Source organism: Fukomys damarensis, unplaced genomic scaffold (genome assembly GCF_012274545.1).
Source record: "Fukomys damarensis isolate Sample0158 unplaced genomic scaffold, DMR_v1.0_HiC HiC_scaffold_17, whole genome shotgun sequence".
NCBI lineage: Eukaryota > Metazoa > Chordata > Mammalia > Rodentia > Bathyergidae > Fukomys > Fukomys damarensis.
Window position 1 is genome coordinate 79988425 of NW_022900929.1, and position 21131 is coordinate 80009555.

General features: G+C 41.8%; 1 protein-coding gene across 7 annotated transcripts in view; it reads right to left on the reverse strand.

The window, feature by feature from the left end:
• The window catches only part of Myo5a (myosin VA), a 144683-nt gene that overhangs the window by 118067 nt on the left and 5485 nt on the right, over positions 1–21131 (reverse strand). For 6 of the 7 annotated variants that reach the window (XM_010609073.2, XM_010609070.2, XM_010609074.2 and 3 more), the window contains exon 1: positions 18241–18261. The exons of the other annotated variant lie outside the window; for it this stretch is intronic. In XM_010609073.2, coding sequence (XP_010607375.1) covers positions 18241–18246 — 6 coding nt within the window. In that variant the 5' untranslated portion in view covers positions 18247–18261. Of the gene's footprint in view, positions 1–18240; positions 18262–21131 lie in introns of those variants that run through there. 7 annotated transcript variants of the gene reach the window in all.

Genomic DNA, 21131 nt, shown 5'->3' on the forward strand with positions numbered 1-21131 from the left:
TCTTTCTTTCTTTTCCTCTTTTTTTTTTTTTTTTTTAATCAAAAGTGGGGCAAGTGTGGTTCTAGCTCCTCAGAAGGCTGAAGCAAGAGGGTTACCTGAGTTTAGAAGTTTGAGGCCAGCATGGCAACATAATGAGACTCTATCACTTGAAAGAATGGAAGGAGGAAAGGGAGGGAGGAAAAGAAACGAGGCTGGGAGCTGGGAGATGGCAGAGGTATGTGGAAATTCTCAGTAACTTGTGCTCAACTTTTCTACGAACCTAAAAGCACTCTAGAGTCTATGTTTAACAGTGAAGCTGGTGCACTAGCACAGCTCAGTGGAGGCCTGGGGCCCAGGTCCCACTCCTTTGGCCCTAAATTATTTGTTTTGGGTTTTGTTTTGTTTTTTCATTTTTTGAGAAAGGGTCTCACTATGTAGTTGAGACTGCCCTGGAACTCACTGTGTAGCCCAGGCTGTTCTCCAACTCACAGCGATCCTTCTGCCTCAGCCTCCCAAGTGCTGGGATTACAGGCATGCGCCACCACACCGGCCTTTGGCCCTAAATTATGATTCTGGCCCCGTCATACCCTAGGACACCTACCCGATCTGCTTCTTCCACAGCTAAGGGCACTTACGTCTGGGCATCTCTGAATGCATGGGGCTCACTCAGCGGAAGGAAGAGGAGGGTACAATGGAAGACAACAGGGGAAAACAAAGGCTAAGGAGCCAGAGAAGGGCAAAACCTGCAGCACATGGGCCCAGGATTTAGCTCAGTGGTGTGGCACCTGCCTGGCAAGTGCAAGTCCTGAGTTCCAACTCCCGTACCAAAACAAAACAAAACAAAACAAAACAACCCTGCAGCACAGCACTGTCCCCAAGTCAGGCCTAGGCTCAGCTCTCCTGACATTCCATGGCCGGGGCCTCTGCCTTCCAAGAGTCTATATGACTCTTTTGTTTTATGTTTTTCACACTCCAACACCAGAGCAAAATATCTGAGTGCTCAGCTAAGTACCACTTCCCCTGGGTCAGGGTGGCCCAGTGTGCACAAGACCTGAGCTTCAACCCCAGCACCAAAACAAAGGCAAACAGAAGCACAGTGCTATCTCTGCAAGACACCCCTGAGCGGGTGCCCTCACCCTGGGCCGCCTCCCTGGCCCCGCCTGTGCAGCTTTAGCTCAGCCAGAGTGGACAAGCATCTGGTTTACCAGCAGGAGTCTGGGTGAGGAAGCAGTCACCCCTGGAAGGAACCATGGTATAACAAGCACTGTGCACTGATGGCTGCAATGCCTTAGCAGAAGTTGCCAGAATAGAAAACAAAAAGAATGACATCTGACTAGGAACAGAGATTCAACAATAAAAAGTATGTGTGCATCACAGACGCCTAGACATTCCTGAAAGGCCCGTTCTCATTCAGTAGTCACTATTCCTTCTCTATCCATCCCAACCCATGAGGGGTGCGGGGGCCTAAGACAGGGTCTGGCTCCGTAGTTTAGGCTGGTCTTGACTCACCATATAGCACAGGCTGGCCTTGAACTTGCAGCGATTTTCCTGCCTTGGCCTCACCCTCAGTGCTGGGGTGGCAATCCATCATTTGAAAAGCATCTGTTCCAGTTCCCAACATTCTAGAGATGGAGGAATTTCACTCAAACAAACAATTGTCCTTCCAAGATCTGCAATACCACTATGGCAGGATTTTCAGGTCCCTTTCCAGAATAGGGGAAATTTTTCCATAGCTATGGTTATATGCACATTGTTAAATTAGCCCTAGTTATGGTTTGTGACTTTCTACTGTTCTAACAGCAATTTAGAAAAACAACCTGGTCTATACAGCTGCTATCAAACTACAGCAAGAGCCAGTTCTGACCAAGCAAATTTGGGGGCTGAGGACAGGGCTCAGTGGTAGAGTCAGTTCCCTGCTGAGCCAAAAACAAAGCCTTGCTTCCTGCAGTGCTAACCCTTCCCAGGCAGCGCCCACCACAGGGGGCTGTGGAGTCTGACCTCAGTGAGACCAGTAGGCCATTTCCTCGCCTCTTTCAAAGGCACCTCAGTGGACACTGAGCTCTGACACACAAGAGGACCAGGGAAAAGGTAACTAATCTTACAAGCCTCCTTTCAAGAAAAATTAAAGTGATTAATTCCTTTGTTAAATTACTACACAACCAAAAGTAGTCTATGAAACTGTAGTGAGTCGAGTATTTTGTAGATGTGCTTTGTTTTTTACATTATGTTTTCCTGAAAAGCACATCTGAATTAGAATTTAAAGAACTAGAATGTGAGATTCTGGCTAAGTGGGTATCTATGGTGGAAAACAAATGCACATGCACACTTTATTCTCCCCTAGAAAATAAAAATATGGATCTGTTCTAGTGGGGTGCAGTAGGAGAGACAATCAAACGGGGAAAATTTTAACCTCGTAGTTCTCTTTATTACCAGAAAAAGAACAGGAGGTGATGTCAACACTAACTTTAACCCTGGCTTCTGTTTCAGTCTTCACAGGCTTTTGCAGATCTAAATATTGCAAAGTGATCATTACATGATACCAAGGAATACAGAAGTTCTTTTTATGTTCCTAAACTAACAAAACAACTTAACGGACAAAACAAAAAATTACAGGTATTTTCCTATGCTCCTAAATATTTTCTGATTTTTTTTTAAACTGAACATATTGCTCCTCTCAATTGTCAAAAAATAAGTAAGTAAACACAGGTAGAGTTGAATAATTACAGAACTTTCACCACAAATTATTTTCACTTCTAATCAATCTTCACTTGATACTGACGCTTCTAATAGTTTAATACACAGCACAGGAGCCAAGGGTATTATTGCTTAAGGCCCTGGATAGATCTCAGCACTAGGGGGCATGGAGGGGAGCAAGGAGGGGAGAGCACATTCACAAAAACCACTGGAATTAAGGGGACAATCAGGCTCCTAGACAGCTCAAGTGTTCTATCACATGAGTGAAGGTGCCTGTTTAAAGCAAGTCAGTTGATCTCCACACAAGAATTCTGATTAGATCATGAGATATAGAATTCTAGAATAACAAGGTCTCTTTTAAAAAAAAAAGTTACCCTAGTAGTACTAAGCAATATTATTAAAATGAAATAAAAAAGGGCTGGGGATCTGGCTCAGTGGTTCCGCCACATGCCTCACAAACACTAGGGCCAGAGTTTGATACCCAGTACCAAAAAAAGAAAAAGAAAAACATAAACCACCATAATCTTCACATTTCCTCTTACATTAAGTAACCTCCTGTATGGGTATGAACTATATACATGCTTCTTCTATATGAATGTAATTCTATATATCACAGCCAAGAAAAGGAATAAGTTTTAGGTGTATTATTATTTTTTTAAAGCCACACACAGAAACTTTGGGTAGAAAGACTCTCAAAACTTTAAAAGGAAACATTAAAAAGTAATAAAGATTAGTGCTCTGTGTTTTAGCATTGTGGCAGCACTATAATTAAATGTTTTACATTTTTCCTTTAACAAAAATGGAACCTACTCATCCACTAAGAATACTGCTCCTTTGAAAACACAGTGGAGAATCCTTCAGGCTGAACTTTACAAATGATTTCAGGAGTCTGGCACTAAGCAACTTCTAAAATTATTTTAAGTTGTTAGTTATCACTGTAAACAAGTAGTCCTGAGGACTCAGCTCTATCAACATTACCACGGTAAATTGTTTCACATTTTTAGGAGCTGTTTCAGTCCCACTTGTCTTCCATATTCCTACCGGTTGTCAAATCCAATTCTAATTCAGGATGTTCTGGGTGGCAGGCAGGTGGGTAGAAAAGGAAGATGACAGCACAGTCTGTTCTCTGCATGTCAGGTCCAGGCCTCCTTCCTCTGGCAGTGTCAGAAAAAGGTAAAAGAACCATATCCATTTTAACCTTCACGGCCCTGTCACTGGCGCGGCGTGAGCATGGGTGACAACGCAGTGCCTCGTGGCCCAGATGGCCCAGCCTGTGAAACGGCAGAACCAAGAGTAGACTCCGGAGTATCAAGCCCAGTGGTGGCAAACCTATGGCATGTGTCACAGCAGGCATGCAGAGCGCTCTCTGTTGACATGTGAGCGAAGCTGCCTCAGCAGCCAAGCATCAAATATTCAGGACTCACTGCAGTGTTGGCACTGTGTGATAAATAAGGGGGCTTGGGGTGCACTCTGGGCACTCGTCTCTCAGCCTCGCCATCGCTGGTCTGGCCCACTTTCACTCACTCCACCACACCCAGCCTCGTTACTCAGAACTCAGCTGAGCTGCCTTCTCAGAGGTCTTCTTCTAAAGTGAGAACCTTTACAGTCTTTACACTGTAAGGCACTAGACCTACTAATAAATTCCGAGACTCTGTCTTTTCCAGTTGAAAGCAAATGAAAGACGTTACCACTTTTTTTTTCTCCAAATAATTACTTAGGTCAAATTCTTCAGAAAGAGAGGAAACAAAGAAAGGTGATGCCCAGGCAAGGAAAATAAATGTCCCACACTGTCCTCTCCCTTTATGCCCCACTGCAGACTGTCAGGGCACTGGAGTCCTCCCTGCTATGAGAGACACTCCTGCCACAGGCACACGGTCAGGGGACACTGGGTGCGGTGTGAGCATGAGGAATGTGGGCTTCAAGAAAGTAGTCACATGGTACCTGTGTGACACATGAATGGCTCTTGTGTAACTGTTCAGATAGGAACTTTTACCTCAATTCAAAAATCTAGGTGATCTCAAAGGAAAAGTGGGTCACATGGCACAAAATTATTTCCCCAGGAGTGTAGGGCTCACAGCAGGACTTTTCCAGGTTCTAGCTCTGTGTCACCCTTGGTCAACCGAAAAAACCAGCTCTTGTGTATGTCAAGAGCTTTTGACTCCCCTGACTGCTCACCCCTCCACAATACCAAGCAGCTTTCCTGCTATCTGCCGCTGAGGTAACCATTGTTGACAGCATGCCTTGGGTTCTAACCATACTGGATAATCAGGCAATAAATATTAGGATGGACACTTCATAACCAGCCTGAGGGCTCTGATATGTCTCACTTTAATGGTCATATATTTGTAACGTGTGCGTGTGTGTGTGTTGTTCTCAAGGCCTCACACATAGTGGGAAAGTGTATTACCACTGAGCTACATCCACACCCCTTCTGAAATTTTATTTTAGACAAGGTCTCAGTAAGTCTCCCAGGCTTGAATTTGCCAACCTCCTGACTCAGCCTCCTGAGTAACTGAGATCACAGGAATACAATACCACCCTTGGCATGTATTTGTGAATTCTTAACTTCCATGTGAATACTTCAATAGCCAAAATTTCCCCCATTTTGAACTTTATTAAATTCTCCAAGAAAAAAGAAAAGTAAGGGGTTGAAAGAATTACAGATCAGATGGAATACTCTTACCACACCATACCACCAAGATTCAAAAGAGTAAAAAAAAGAGAAGTATTTTTTTAAGCTTTCCTGTGAGGTCTCATTCTAAGCACTTTATAAATATATTCAGTTGATTCTGTAAATAATGAAAACACAGTCTAACACGGAGCAGTTCACTCACACACACACACACACACACACACACACACACACACACACACATATATACATTTTTTTTTTTTTTGAGACAGGGTCACTAGGTAGTAGACAGGGTCTCACTAGGTAGTTGAGACTGACCTGGAACTCACTATGTAGCCCAGGCTGGTCTAGAATTCACAGCAATCCTCCTGCCTCAGCCTCCAGAATGCTGGGATTACAGGCAGTGAGCAATGTTATAATTAGGGTTTAGATTCCTGGTATTGGTAGCACATTAGTTGCAGATATGATCAAAGAAATGCCACACAGTAGAAATACAAAACTTTAAGCAAATTTCAAATATCAAAATTGTGCTGCTGGTTCTCATCCTAGGGTTCAAAACAATACAAATTGACTATATGAGTACTTTACTACAAAGTACAAAGAAAAGTATACCCTGACATACACATTTGATCAAAAACCTTTATGTTTATATTAAACACATAAGCAAAAGAGTGACTGGGATCCACCTTAAAGCATTTAAAAAAACAAAACAAAACAGGAGAACAGACAAGCAAGATGGAGACTGTTATTTGTTGAAGCATTGCATTTGGGATTTGTTTTGCTATTCTTTTTACTTAGTGTATGTTTGAAAACTTTTCAAAACAAAAATTTTAAGACTCTAAACTGGGTGTGGTGGCGCACACCTATAATCCCAGCACTTGGGAGGCTGAGGCAGGAGGATTGCTGAGTTCCGAGACTAACCTGAGCTACATAGTGAGTTCCAGGTCAGTCTCAACTACATAGTGAGACCCTGTCTCAAAAAAAAAAAAAAAAAGCCAAAAGAAATTTTAAGACTCAAAAGTAAAAATCTATTAATTATTAAGAAATATTAAACAATTTCTGTTCTTAAAACTCTAGGGAGACAAGGTAGCAACAGAACACAGAAAGGAGCTACCGTGGTACTCAAGACGCCCCCTGCATGCAGCTGCCAACAGCAGCACTGAGTGGCATGTGCCCACCTATCTGGGCAGCCAGCTCCCTCATCCCCAAAACAAACCACGGCATGAAAACAGAACTGCAGAGAATGAAGAAGACTCCTACCTCACAGTTCACTGGCAAAGTAACTCAAAACAGATCAAAGAGGCAGTTGTAGGAGCTAAAACCCCAATAACTTTCAGAAAACACCTTGGGGGAAGTGCTTCAAGGCACTGGATTTGTCCGTAACTTAGACACAACACCAAACCTACAGGCAACAAAAGATAAACAGATAAACTAGACTATGTCAGAATTTAAAACTTGTGTGCCTCAAAGGATACAACCAACAGTAAAAGACAATCCACAGATTGGAGGGAAATATTTGTAAATCATACATTTGATGAGGGGTTACTATTCAGAATAAAGGATTCCTACAACTGAATAAAGATAAAAATAAACAGCCTGATTTCAAAATTGGCAAAAGACCTGAGCAGACATTTCTCTACAGAAGTTAAACAGATGGCCAATAAAAACATGAAGCTCAACATCATTGATCATTGAAGAGGAGCAAGTGAAACCTCAATAAGACACTATTTCAAATCTACTAGGGTGCCCCCTACTGAGGGGAGGACCAGAAACAGAAACCCTGGAGAGGGCATAGGAACCCGGGTGATGCTGCTGGGAGTAGTGCGGCCACTGTGGATAACAGCAAGGCAGCTCCTCAAAAATCGAATACAAGGCCGGTGATTTAACTCAGTGGTTCCGGTGCCTGCCCCACAAGCACAAGGTCCTGAGTTCAATACCTGGTACCAAAAAACAATAAATATATATACAAAAGTTATTAAGACGGTAAATTTTGTTAACTGTATTTTACCACAATTTTTAAGGCCTAGCATAGTAATACCCACCTGTAATCCCAGCACTCTCACAGGTACAGGCAGGAACACTGCAAATCTGAGCCCAGTCTGGGCAACTCTGACTTTGCAGGACTCTGTTTCAAAATAATAAATAAATGGCTGGGAGAGCAGCTTAGTACGAAGGCCTCAGGTTCAATCCCCAGTACCACAAAAATACGTAAGTAAATACAATTTTAAAGTGTACATGTATATTCTTCTAAATGTTTACAGATGCCCAAGCACCAGCCATTTCAAAGGCACATCACTAAAGATGCCTATGACAGCTGCTTAGACCTGTGCTGTTGGGCTGCTCTTAAAGGGTGGTAACTCATTAATTAGAACCTAGTAAATGAGGACCAGAAGATTCTGTTGTATAGAAAATTAAAACATGATGGGTTTTACAATTTTTAGTATGGTTCTGATGTTTTCTATTTCAAAATTTCAGAACCTTACAAAAAATAAGATAGACTTTTTTTTTTGGTACCGTGGATCGAACTCAGGACCTTCCCCTTTCAAGGCAGGCAGCAGCACCACTGAGCTAAATCCCCAGCCAAGATACTTTTTAAAAAACTCTCTCCATTTCCTAGTATCTAGTAACCATGGCACAGTAGCAAACCCAGACAATTAAAGCTACCTTTTGCTCAAGAGAATTCTGCCAGGATTTGTACCTGAAAAGCAAGACATGAACACTAAGCCAAGCCTTTCTGCTGGGCTCTCTGAAGAAGCTGAGTCATGCTCCAAGCATCAGAAGATCTAGTCTCTTGGGAATGGAACAAAGACACCAACTGTTAGGGCCCCTCACACAGTACCTCAATGTGCTTGGCCCACATGACCAAAGAACACTCAGGCGCATCCTCAGGATACAGGAAGGACCTTGGGCAGCCTCTCATTCCAACCGTCAGTTTACAGAGCAACACAATCACTCTATGGCAGTGCAGCCAATAAAACCAGACTGGTGGAAACTCCACAGAAAAAGTGACTCCAACTCCTCAGCAAAATAAATTTTAAGGAAGAAAAGAAAAAGCAATAAGGAACGTATGGGGATATCTTAAAAGAAATATCAACTGGTTGTAATGTAAATGTGGGTTCAAGCCAGGTGCAGTAGACATGCCTACATGTAATCCTAGCACTGATGGAAGCCGAGACAGGAGGACTGAGAGTTCAAGTCCTAGCCTGGACTCTCTCAAAATGTAAAAACTAAATTTAGGGACATAACTCAGTGCTACAGTGGCCCTGTGCTTAATCTCCAGTACATCTCCCCCAAAACATGAATCAAAGTATAAAAAAAGATTATGACATTTATGAAGCCACTGGAAAGGCAAGCACTGATTTGATTATTTGGTAATACTAAGGAATATTTATGGCATTGGGGAAAGATACATTGCTTTTCTTTTTTAAGTGCTTATGTCAGACATACTTTGCCAGGGATCCCTAAGGCCACTTCCAGGTTCGGTGATTTGGTAAGAGGGATCCCAGGATTCAGCACACAGCTGTACTTGCAGCTAAGAACAGCAAAAGAATTAACAGTGGAATCAGCAAAGGGAAAAGCAGCCTGGGGTAAAGGAGAGAGGAAACTGGATGCCAGCTTCCCACAGTCCTCTCTCAGTGGAGCCACACAGGATGCACCTTGTTCCCCAGCAACGAGCCCTGATGATGCATCACCAGTGCAGTTCCTTAGAGACCATGCACAATTCCAAGGGAGGCCAATCTCGCAGGCACACTGTCCAGTAGTCTACCGACATGAGCAGGTGCTCCATGTAAACAAAGCATTTTGTACCCAGCACTTAGGCACAGTGAGCCAGTGCAGTCAGGGTGGTGAGACGCCTCCCCAGATCCACATTCCCAGACCCAGCCAAAAGCCAGCCTTGTGACAGGCGTATCAGAGGAGAGCTCTGGGCTGACCCTATGTTAGCTCATTCCTGCACAGATACACAACCAGTGAAGTGACAGAGTATCTGGAATGAGCCCCAAGGTAACATGGGAAGGCAGAGTGGGTGAGAGTATAGATGATGTGAGATTGGCCACGGTTGATCATGTTTAAAGCCAGGGCACGGGCACATGGAAATTTGGTGTATTGCTCTATTTCAGTATATACCTAAGATTTTCCCATCATAAAAACTTCTTTTTCATCCCCAGAGAAAACTCAGAGCCAGCACTTAAACTGTGTTTGGGTGGGGATGAGAAGGAGAGCTTACCTGACCCTTGTTTGGGCTGCTATCAGGGTCTAAGGGAAGAAAGGTCAATCCCAGCTATGTGGAGAAAAGCTTTAAATTCTGATACTCACAAGTGAGTTAACATGTCCTGAGAGGCAGAGACAGAAATGCTAGTCTTTTGTCCAAGGCAAACTACATCTCAAAGCCAGAGGTTTGAGAGTAATTTAATTATAGCCAGATTAAATAGCTGGCAAATGATCTTAAACAACTTATGGAGCATTGCAAATCAATTTTTTTATACTCTTAGTCATTAATTGTTGAACTTTAAAGACAAATATGTAGGGCGGGGATGTAGCTCAGTGGTTCCGCTGCCTCTCTTCCCAGCGCAAGGACCCGGTATCAAAAAAAAAAAAAAAAAAAAAAAAAGAAAAAGAATTATGTAGACACTTTTTCCCTCAGCACATTAACAAAGCATGAGAATGTTTTTCACTTCAAAAATGGGCCCTTTGGCTGGGATGCATCTCACAGAACAAGCTCACACTCCTGAAGATGCTCCCTCCACATGACTGAAACCAAACACAGAGATCTAAGCCCTGGGACTTGTTGCTACCCAGCCTCCACAGACCCACGAAGTTCTGGTTTACCTGGGGGGTACACAGGCAAACTGAAGGGCCCATTGTAGGCAAAGGGACATCCTTTACTCAGAGACCACTAATAATCTGTACTTAGTAATACATCTTCTGAGATACAAATATAATGAAACCAGCTTGCATGGCACAGGGATGGAGAACAACTAAAGCCCAAGGGTGAATCACCAGCATAACGAGCTTCCCTTCCTGCGCTCTGCTCCAATGCCCCACAACATGACAGTTCAACCAGTAACCAGCAGGAAGGAAAAACCGGGTGTGGCACTGCACTCCTGTAATCCCAGCACTGGGAGGCTGAGGCAGAAGAATCACTGCAAATGCAAAGCCAGCCAATGTACATAGTGAGTTCAAGGCCAGTCTGTCTAAAAAAAGAAAAGAATGAAGTAGGAAGGACCAGACCCACCAGTAATTCAGACTCACTCATTTGTCCCCATCACATGATTAAAAACATGCCTACCACTGAACACGCCCTCCTCAGGCTCCAAGGGTGACTCAGCATAGACACAGCACTTCCTACCAACAAAGACGGCTTTCTATCCCTCCACACTCTCTCAGCCTGTATGACCACACGTAAAATGAAATTTCGGCTGAGGTCAAACAAAGCCGAAGGACATAAGAAGGACCAAGATTCTCTGTGGTTCTGTCTACAACCCAGGACTCCTTTTGCCAGTGGAAACCACCTACTGTAGCAGTGGGTTAAACATACACTCCAGTCATCAGAGTCCCTTCAAGACCACACCCTGATTCAGGACAAGGTGCAATGACGCCATTACCTGTTAGCTAGGTGCTTGGTGCCAACAACATACTTCTCAACAATATCCAACTGGCAACCTAGTTTTCCTCATGCTATTAACAAGTTCTAACATTGGCCAGGAATCAGTCAGGCTTGAGCTGTATGTATCAAAAATATATTCAACCCAGCCGGGTGTGGTAGCGCACGCCTGTAATCCCAGCATTTGGGAGGCTGAGGCAGGAGGACTGCTGTGAGTTCGAGACCAGCCTGGGCTACATAGTGATTCCAGGTCAGTCTCAACTACATAGTGAGACCCTGTCTCAAAAAACCAACAAAATATATATATTTTTTCAATCCTAAAGTACTAAGAAAGTTAAACTGACTTAAAAGTGGCTAAAATTCAGCTGCCCAGGGGCTGGAAATGTAGCTCAGAGAAAGAGAACGTGTGAGGGCTGTGCAAGGCCCTGGATTCAAACCCCAGCACTGCAAAAAATTAAATTAAATTAAACTAGAATATGATTAAGAACAAAAATCAAGGGTAGGGGATGCAGCTCACTGGAAGAACACATGCCTGGGGTGCATGAGGCTCTGGCTTCAGTCCACACACACATTTTCTTAAAAGCAAATTTAAGTGTTCGATGGATGAACAGATAAAGAAAATGTGGCACAAATACACAATGACATACTTTCTAGTCCCTAAAAATAATGAAATCTGCTATTTGTGACATTACAGATGAAGCCAGTGGACATTACGTGAAGTGAAATGAACCAGGCACAGACAGACACATACAACACAGTCTCACTTGTATGTGGAGCACAAAAACAAGAAACACAGACACAGAGAGTGGGGAGATGCTGGTCAAAGGACACTTATTTCAGTTAGACAGGAGGAATAAGTTTAAGAAATCTAGGATACATTATGGTAACTATCACTAATAATGTATTATATATTTGAAAATTGCTGAAAGAGATTTGAAGTAGTCTTACCACAAAAAATAAGTATGTGAGGTAATTCATATGTTCAATACCTTATTTTATCCATTTTACAATGTGTACATATATCAAAAGAGTATGCTATATTATCATAAATACAGAGGCTGTGAGACAGTTTCACCATTGTGTGAATATCATGGAGTACAGAGTGCATCACACAAACCTAGGTGGTCCAGCCCTACTGCCCCTGCCCTACGTCCTTGTACAGAACATGCTGCTTCTACAAGCATCTGTAACGCAGTCCAAGCACCCGTGTCCATAACCTACCTACACACAGAAAGGCTGCAGTGCAAACATTTGGCAACAGGAAATTTTCAGCTCTACTACAGTCTTATGAGGCTACTGTCATATACATGGCAGCCACTGACCGAAACTACTGTAGTGCATGACTGTATGTACATCATCTTTACTTGTCAGTTAAAATATAATTCTACTTGTCAGTTATTATTTAATAAAAGAATAAGCAGCAAAAACGGCCTTAGTGGTCAGAATGCATAAAATTCTTATATGTACTAAAGCTTTACTTGGGAGAGAATTCCTTGTTTTCATTCAAAAACTCTCTCTTATTTTACAACTTTATCTTTTTTTTTTTTTCCGGTACCAAGGATCGAACTCTGGTGAGGCAAGCGATAGAACCACTGAACCAAACCCCCAGCCCAACTTCATCTATTATACAGTTTCAACATTCATCTCACTTTAAAGACAGAAAACTGTGCTGTGGGTTTAGCTCCGTGGTTCTGGCACCTACCCGGCAAGCACAAGGACCCGATTTCGATCCCTGGTTCCAAAAAAAAAAAAGACAGAAAACCTGTGTAGTGGCACACACCTGTAATCCCAGCACTCAGGAGCTGAGGCAGGAGCAGCACAGCAAATTTGAGGCCAGCCTGGGCTGCACAGTGAGTTCAAGGCTAGCATGAACTACATAGCAAGACCTTGTCTCAAAAAGAAAGAATGAAAATTCTGTCCTGGGTAGCCTAAATTTACTCGAATTAACTTAAGCAGACAAGAAAGAGGTAGACATATTACACTGGGACATGCGTCTCCATGTTTATAGCAGCACAATTCATAATAGCTAGATCTTGGAAGTGGCCTATGCATCCATCAACAGATGAATGGGAAAAATAATATAAGTGGTATTTGTACACAACAGAGTGCTACTCTGCCATAAAGAAGGATAAACTAGGAAAATGGATGCACCTTGACAACATAATGTCAAGTGAAATAAATCAAGACAGCTTAAATATCACATGATTTCTCTTACATGAGAAACTCAATTTATAAAGGGCATAATAAAAGATAGGTAATAGGAAGTTGGCAGACAGATCTTTCTCCAATGCAAAGAGGACCAAGTGATGGAGGGAGAGGAGATGAAAAGGAACTGAGATGCGTTATGTGCACACACAGACCAAACTCTACAAAGGGAACATACACACTGCGCTCTGAAAACATGGATTAAGAAATTATAAAATGTTGCTGGGCATGGTGGCACACAGCTGTAATCCCAGCACTCAGGAGGCTGAGGCAGGAGGATCACAGGGAGTTCGAGACCAGCCCGGGTACAGTGAGTTCCAGGTCAGTCTCAACTACAGTGAGACCCTGTCTCAAAAAAACAAAACAAAACAAAATATATGATATCTATATATAAAATATATAAGTAATATATATAATGTTATATATATATATACACATATAAAATGTTATGGACTGGAGATTAGCTCAGTGGTGCCACTATCTGCCTCGCAAGCACAAGGACCAGAGTTTGATTCCCGGTACCAAAAAAACAACAAAACACCAACCATGAAAGTATAAAATGTTAATAGATTAAACAGAATTGTTTAATTCAAAAACTATCTTTGAAATATCTTTGTTAGTTTTTAAAAAGAAAGAAAATATTTTTTGATTAAAAAATGTATGCTAATTATAAAAATCCAAATATAAAAATGGATAAGTTAGTGACCTTGAGCTTGTGAGGCAGGTGGTAGAACCACTGAGCTAAATCCCCAGCCCCTAATCAGTGAAGTTTTTTCATGTCCTGTTGCAGGGGAATCCTTAAGAAAGGATCTCACTCTGTAGTTTAGGCTAGCTTCAAACTCAGCAATCTTCCTGCCTCAGCCTCCTCCATGTTGGGATTAGTGCACACCACCACACCTGGCAGAAGAAAACTAAAACAATCTTACCAGCTCAATACAAACTCTTCCATGACATAGGCATGCATAACGTGTGCACACTCACATACATATGTATATCATATATGCATACCACATGCCCTACACATCATTCATGTTGTGAATTTTTTTGCTAGCAGTCAAAAAAGTATTTATACTGTATATGTGAACTAAAATTATGTTTTAAACAACTGAACAAAACATAAAGTGGATTCTAATAAGATTAAAAATTCTTCAGGGTCTAACCCTGATCACAGAGCATGAAGCCATGGGGCATCTCTGCACTCTGAAGCAGTCAGCCCAGCCAACTGTGCTGCGGCTATAGAAGTGTCTGATTAGCAAGGCCGGTCTTTCTAGAACTGCCTGGAGAGTACGGACCTGCTACTGGCCCAGGTGGTGAGCTTGAAGCCAGTGCACATGCAGAGGGCTGCATGTGTCAGCCTCCACTTAAAGTATAACTCTTTCGTCGTGCCACTGGTAAGCAATATTGTGGTTTACTTCCTTCGTTACACAAAAACTAGCATCTTCTCTTATGATTAACTCTGAAAAGATGTCTTGTAAGTCTTGGCAAATGACAAAATTTAAGCACAAGCAATTTCTAAGTGACAAATATGACTACGTTTGTCTCCTGATATGGTCAGATCTCCTTACTACCTCCTCCCACAGGGATGCTCTGTAGTTTTTCATTTCTATTTCCTTCCTTGTCTGCCTCTACTTCAAATTACGGTAACAAACGAACAAATTATCGAACATCTCCACATCGCTAGGTAATCTAAAATGTAACAGGACTGGATTAAGAATGTGGTTGGCATGGCTTTTCCATAAACTTCCCAGAAGAGCTAGATCATGCAAACATGAACCTTAAAGTTTAATACTTGCAGGTTACTTTTTAGACCTTTAACAGCTGCTGCTTCTCCTTTTAATTTTTAAAATTTTAAGATAAGGTCTTGCTTTGTTGCCCAGGCTGCCCTCACACTAGCAGGCTACAGGCTCCAGAGCAGCTGGAATTACAGGTGTGTGCCACTGCACGCAGCTCCTTATGTTGTCTTGTCCCCTCCTTGTTCTGTCCTTTTCCCGATGAAATTCAAGAACATGCAGCTACCACAAACTCAGGGTACCCCAGGAACAATTCTGGCCAGTAGACTGGCATGGCCTCTGCACGCTCAGCCTTTCACTGACATCTTCCACCCACTCTCTCACTCATACCTACCTTCTCCCAGACTGCTCAAAGTTCCATTCTTGCCTCTGTCAGGCTCAAGTTTCTAGGCCTGAGGAAAGCAAGACCTTCAGAAGCAGGGTACAGTGGGAAAGGGCTGAACGCTGCCAGAGTACCCAGAAATTTTGACTAGTGCTGAGTTACTCAATATTAATGGTGACACTGGGATGACTAAAGCACGACTAGCATTCATTTCCCACACTATGCTACATCCCCAGACTTTTTCCTTATTTTTAATTTCCAGAAAATGTTTCACTAAGTCACTAAATTGCCCATATTTAAGATCCTCTTGCCTCAGCCTCCCAGAGTGCTGGGATTACAGGCGCACCCCATTGTGCCTGTCTCGACCTCTGCATTTTAAAAACCAACAGCTTCTGAGGAGCCAGGCTATCCTGTTATTCAGTAGATGCTGGGCCTTGACAAACCCTGGCTCTGTAACTCAGGATGGGTCTCCTGGGCTAGCACAAGAAGTGATACATCAGGATGTGCTTCATCCTGCCACATGGCTTCCAAAACACTGGAGAAGAGGATCCTCTGCCCTCTCACAGTGGAGCTGGGTTCACTGGCCCTCTGACTGATAATACTGCCCCACTTACCTCTGTGATCTGGGGACTTCCTTCTGCTAAGTGTTATGACCAGCATACTTTGAGATCCCAAACATGTAATTACTTTTAGGATTTGTTCTGAGCACTTTGGTATTCCTGTATTCTTTTAGAGTTCTAAGCTCTAATGAGATTAATCTCTATAGCACTGATATTATAATATTGTTTTTGTACCAATAGTACTGTTGCAGAGAAACCAGATGTTTTACAATTAGTCAAATTTGTTAATAACTACAATTGTTCATTTTTAAAACAAAACAAAGGCTTTTGCTTTTCTTCAGTTTAAATGTGAACTTCAAACTGTGTTTCAACAAGAAAGTTAAATAACTTCATTTCCTGCTGGGTATGGTGGTGCAACCTCAGCACTCAGGAGGCAGAGGCAGGGCTGCTGTGAGTTTGAGGCCAGCCTGGACTGCATAGTGAGACCCTGTCTCCACCAAAAAACAAAACAAAACTATATTTCCTCAAGGTAGGAAAGAAATGCAATGTTTATCTAACTAAGAGGTTTCGAGTATCAAGAAACACTTTCATAAACATTTTAAATATAAACACAAAGCATAGGACAGCTTTACACATAAATAAAAAAAGAAAGGGAAGAGGAAAGAAAAGGGAAAGGAAAAATATGAGAAAAGGAAAAAATGGAAACGAAGTCTTTGTAAATAGGAAGGGATGCAGGGATTGAAAGGAGGGCAGGGAATAGTGAAAAAAATAAGAATCAAGATATATCATGCACAGGTACAAATTCCCAATGATGAATGTCATATTGTATACATAAAATGTACCAATAAACTTAATGAACAAAGAAAAAAAATTCACATCAATTCATGGACGTGCCATAATCTACTTTGTGTACAAGACTAATAACGCTACCAGAAGAGGTCTGGTTTGTTTTCCACGAATTAACCACTTAACAGTTTACCCCAGCATCACTCAGGCAGCCCATTGTTTACCTACTCACTATCCTGAGCATCCCTTGGGCAGGTGTCATTTCAACCACAAGATTTTTGTTTGTCAAAGATATACTTCTATTTGTTTGTTTTGTAATAACCACTTTTTGGATACTTTTTGGTTTAGAATGTTGTATTTGCCTTTGATGTTTGTTTCTAGTGAAATCTAATAAATTCTGGTTATTTTCTTTTACTAAAAAAAAAAAAACTTCAAAAAAAAACCAAGTACTTATAAGTAACTTGCTGAGTAACACTGACTAATTCATGCAAAATAATTCTCTGAAGCCACTAAAAACATTATAAGCCAGTTGTGATGGTGCACACCTGTACTCTCAGCACTCAGGAGGCTAAGGCAGGAGGACTGCTGAGTTTGAGACCAGCCAAGGGTACAAACAGTAGCAAGCTCATGGCTAGCCTGGACTGCAAAGTGGGACCTGTCTCAACAATAACAGCAAACAAACAAATAAAACACATATTATAGAAAAATACGTATAGGTATAAAAAAATCTTCAGGATATACTAGAAAAAATAATCTTGTTGCAAAACCGTTTGTCCAAAATAAAAACTATTTTGCTAAAGAAAATACAGACAGGAAAAAAAAAAAAAAGAGACTGGGAGGACATACATTAAAACCTTATCGGGCCAGGGATTTAGCTCAGTGGTGCCACCACCTGCCTTGAAAGCACAAGGTCCTGAGTTCAATCCCTGGTACCAAAAATAAAACACGAAGAGTGTCTGAGGATAGTGAGGGTCATATTCATTTTTTTCTTCTGCATTTCAGAATCTTTCAAGATTCTGCACTGGACATTTATTATACTTACCATGATTTTCTTTTCTTTCTTTTTTTTTTAAAGTACCGGGGATTGAACTTGGGTCCTTGCGCTTGCAAAGCAGACCACCGAACCACTGAGCTAAATGCCCGGCCCCCTTACCATGATTTTCTAAGGAAAATACCTCCCAGTGTAATATGCAAGTCATTTCCTGTACTATTTCATACCTATATTAGTAAAGTGATGAAGCATCTTTCAACATAGGAGACTCTCAATTGTGTTTTAATATGAGGCACCTTTTCCCAGTTGCCTTTAAAAATAGCAAACAGAGTGCTCACTTCAGCAGCAATATACTTAAAAAAAATAGCAAATAGATGTACTGGGTCACTACAATGTACCAGGTCTTCTCACATATTCTATTAAAAGTGAAACAATAAGAGACATGGGGAAAGGAAAAAAAAAAAAAAAAGACAACCTCCAGCTGCCACGTGTCCACAGTGTATCACCTTACAATTTTAAAGACTTGCCACCACCACTAGACAGATAATCAGGCCAGCTAACTTACTGGTGGCTGATGGGGTCCTAAAGAAGAGAAGGTCGCAAACAAAGTCCAGCAAAGCTCTAATGTGGCCGGGTCAAGATGCAAAGCTGGTGTCCCAGGCAAAATCCCACCACTCACCTGCATCGGAATCCTTTAAGGCACTGCTTCAAAACGCAGATCCTTGGAGGTTCTGAAACTATGGAATTCAAATACTAAGGATTCTGGGAGGCAAGGTCTAAAATTTACATTTTAAAAAACATTCTAGACAACTGCTATTTCTAGTAAATTTTGAAAAACTCCAGCACTGTGAAAAATCAAAGAAAGAGTTAGAAAAAGATGGTGAGTCTTGAATGCCAAGCTAAGGAATTAATTCTGTGGTGAATAATTAGGATGGAGGAGGAGCTGAGTACCTGTCAGAGGTGTCTGCTTCGTCTAGGGATGGAACCCAGGCGTGCTTATAGGGGCATCTAGCATTAGCCCGTCTCCTAATTTTGAGATGGGGTCTTGCTATGTTGCCCAGGTGGGACTGGAACGTCTGACCCTGCCTTACAGCCCCTAAGTGCGGAGTGACAGATTTGCACCATCACGCCTGGCTCTTGCTGGACTGTCCTCTAAAGGCTCCTGTGTTGGGGCTCGGACCCCATGCAGCAGTGACACAGGTGGAGCATGAGGGCTGATTATCTACAGAACTGGAAAGTGATGGAAACTCACTCAGTGGGGGCCTGGGTGTAGGCGCAGGGCCAGAGGGTATGACCTTGGAAACTGCATCTCATTCCTGTCCCTTCCTCCTTGGCTCTCTCCATCCTAACTGCCAGAAGGTGTCCTTCCACCATGGTGCTTCTTCCTCTCCTCAGGACTAAATGCCATGAAGCCAGTGACCAAGGACTGAAAGAAACCTCTGAAACTATGAATGAAAATACAACTTCTCCTTTCTGTTAACTGAATTTTTTGTTTTAGTTTTTTTGAGACACTATGTAGCTGAGATTGACCTGGAACTCACTACGTAGCCCAGGCTGGTCTCGAACTCACAGCGATCCTCCTGTCTCAGTGTCCCCCGTGCTGGAATTACAGGCGTGTGCCACCACATCCGGCTATGTTACCTGATTTTCTAAGGCAATGGTGGCAAACATACAGCACACGTACCACAGTGGGCTATTTGCTATCACTGAAAGCTCTTAGAAGTGCACCATCACTGTTCCAAGGTACTGTGCTACAGCAACACCAATCTACTACACAAGAGGACTACAGTACACAGCAAGGATCTGAAGGCCTCACGAACCCCAGAACTCCTTCTGGGTATTAGGAAGTCTCCATTCTCAGGCGGTGCCTTTTATCCTGGGATACTTTTCACCTATTCTAACTGTCTTAAAGCAGACTGCTGATGCTGGAAGACCCTTATGTTGCTGGAGGACCCTCAGGGGCAGCCCCTGAAAGCAAATACATCATTGACTACCTCAGACAAATGCCAGTGTGTTGTAATTAGGAGCACAAGTTGTCTACATGAAACATTAACACAGCACCAGGTGACTTTCAAGGAGAAGTTTCATGGGTTTTTATCTTTATAAAATTATAATTCAATTATTCCCTCTGTCCCAGAGTCTTCAAAGATTAAGGACAAACAGTAAGAGCAACAATGATGAAAATGGAGAGAAAAAGAAAAGTTTAAATTTCCAAAAGATTAAATTTCTGAAATAAATTTCTATATTTTTATTCCAAACAAGGCTTCTCAAACCAAACAAAGGTGTTGAATACCAGACAGCTGTCTCCCAGAAGTGGAATACCTGGTCACCTGAGCCTGGAGGCAATGTACATAAAAAGTGCTATTTTTAACATGAAATGAATGTGAATGTCCTACCCTACCTAAATGTCAGTTCTTCCCAGGAGACCTGAATGCTAAAACTAATTCAAACAGAGATTATATACAAAGATGTTCACCATAGCACATGACTTCTAATGGTGAAAATTCCCCACAGGATATACACTATAGTACATACAGGTGTTGAGGTACTATGCCACTATTGAAATATATTCAATGAATATTTAATGACATTTAAATTATAATACATATTGCTTTAAAAATCATTACCATTATCTATATGGGTAAAAGGTTTAAAGAAGTAAATCAGGAAGCTGAATGTGGTGGTACACACCACAATCCCAGTACTCTGGAAGGCTGAGACAGGAGGATCACAAATTCAACCCCTGGGTAACTTAGTAACTCAGTGAGACCCTGTCTCAAAATATGAAAGTTCTTTCTTAAAAAGGGCTGGAAAAATTGATGGCTTCTGCCATACCAGTGTAGTTCTTACACTTCTAACTCCAATAATGGGCTTTAAGTGCTTTATTAATATCCTTGAACCTGGGCAAAGGCATAAGTCTTTTTAAAAGAAACATGAAGGCTGGGGATTTAGCTCAGTGGTACTGCACCTGCCTTGAAAGCACAGAATCCTGAGTTTGATCCCCAGTACTGCCAACAAAGAAAAAGAAAAAAATCATTAAAAAAATATGGCTTACTTGCACAAAAACAATCAATTTTGAGAGATGGTTAATGTCCCTGAAGTTTTTGTGGGTGTGAAATCAATAGTGAGAATGTGACTTGGTCCCTCTTATTACAGTACTGTACTGAAATTAAGTCTACTTAATTTACCAAGTCATGTTCATACCCTGATTTTATATACTTGTTATTTATCAATATATACTATGATACTTGAAAAAATTAAAATTTAAAATTTAAAAGGGGACTGGAGATTTAGCTCAGTGGCACCATACCTGCCTCAAAAGTGCAAGGTCCTGAGTTTGATCCCCAGTACTGAAAAAAAAAAAAAGAAAGAAAGAAAGAAAGAAAGAAAAACAAATTAAAAAGGGCTGTTGCCAGGCATGGTGGCACATGTCTATAATCCCAGCACTCAGAAGGCTGAGGAAGGAGGATCGCTGTGAATTCGAGACCAGCCTGGGCTACGTAGTGAGTTCCAGGTCAGTCTCAACAACATAGTAAGACCCTGTCTCAAAAAACCAAAAAAAACAAAAAA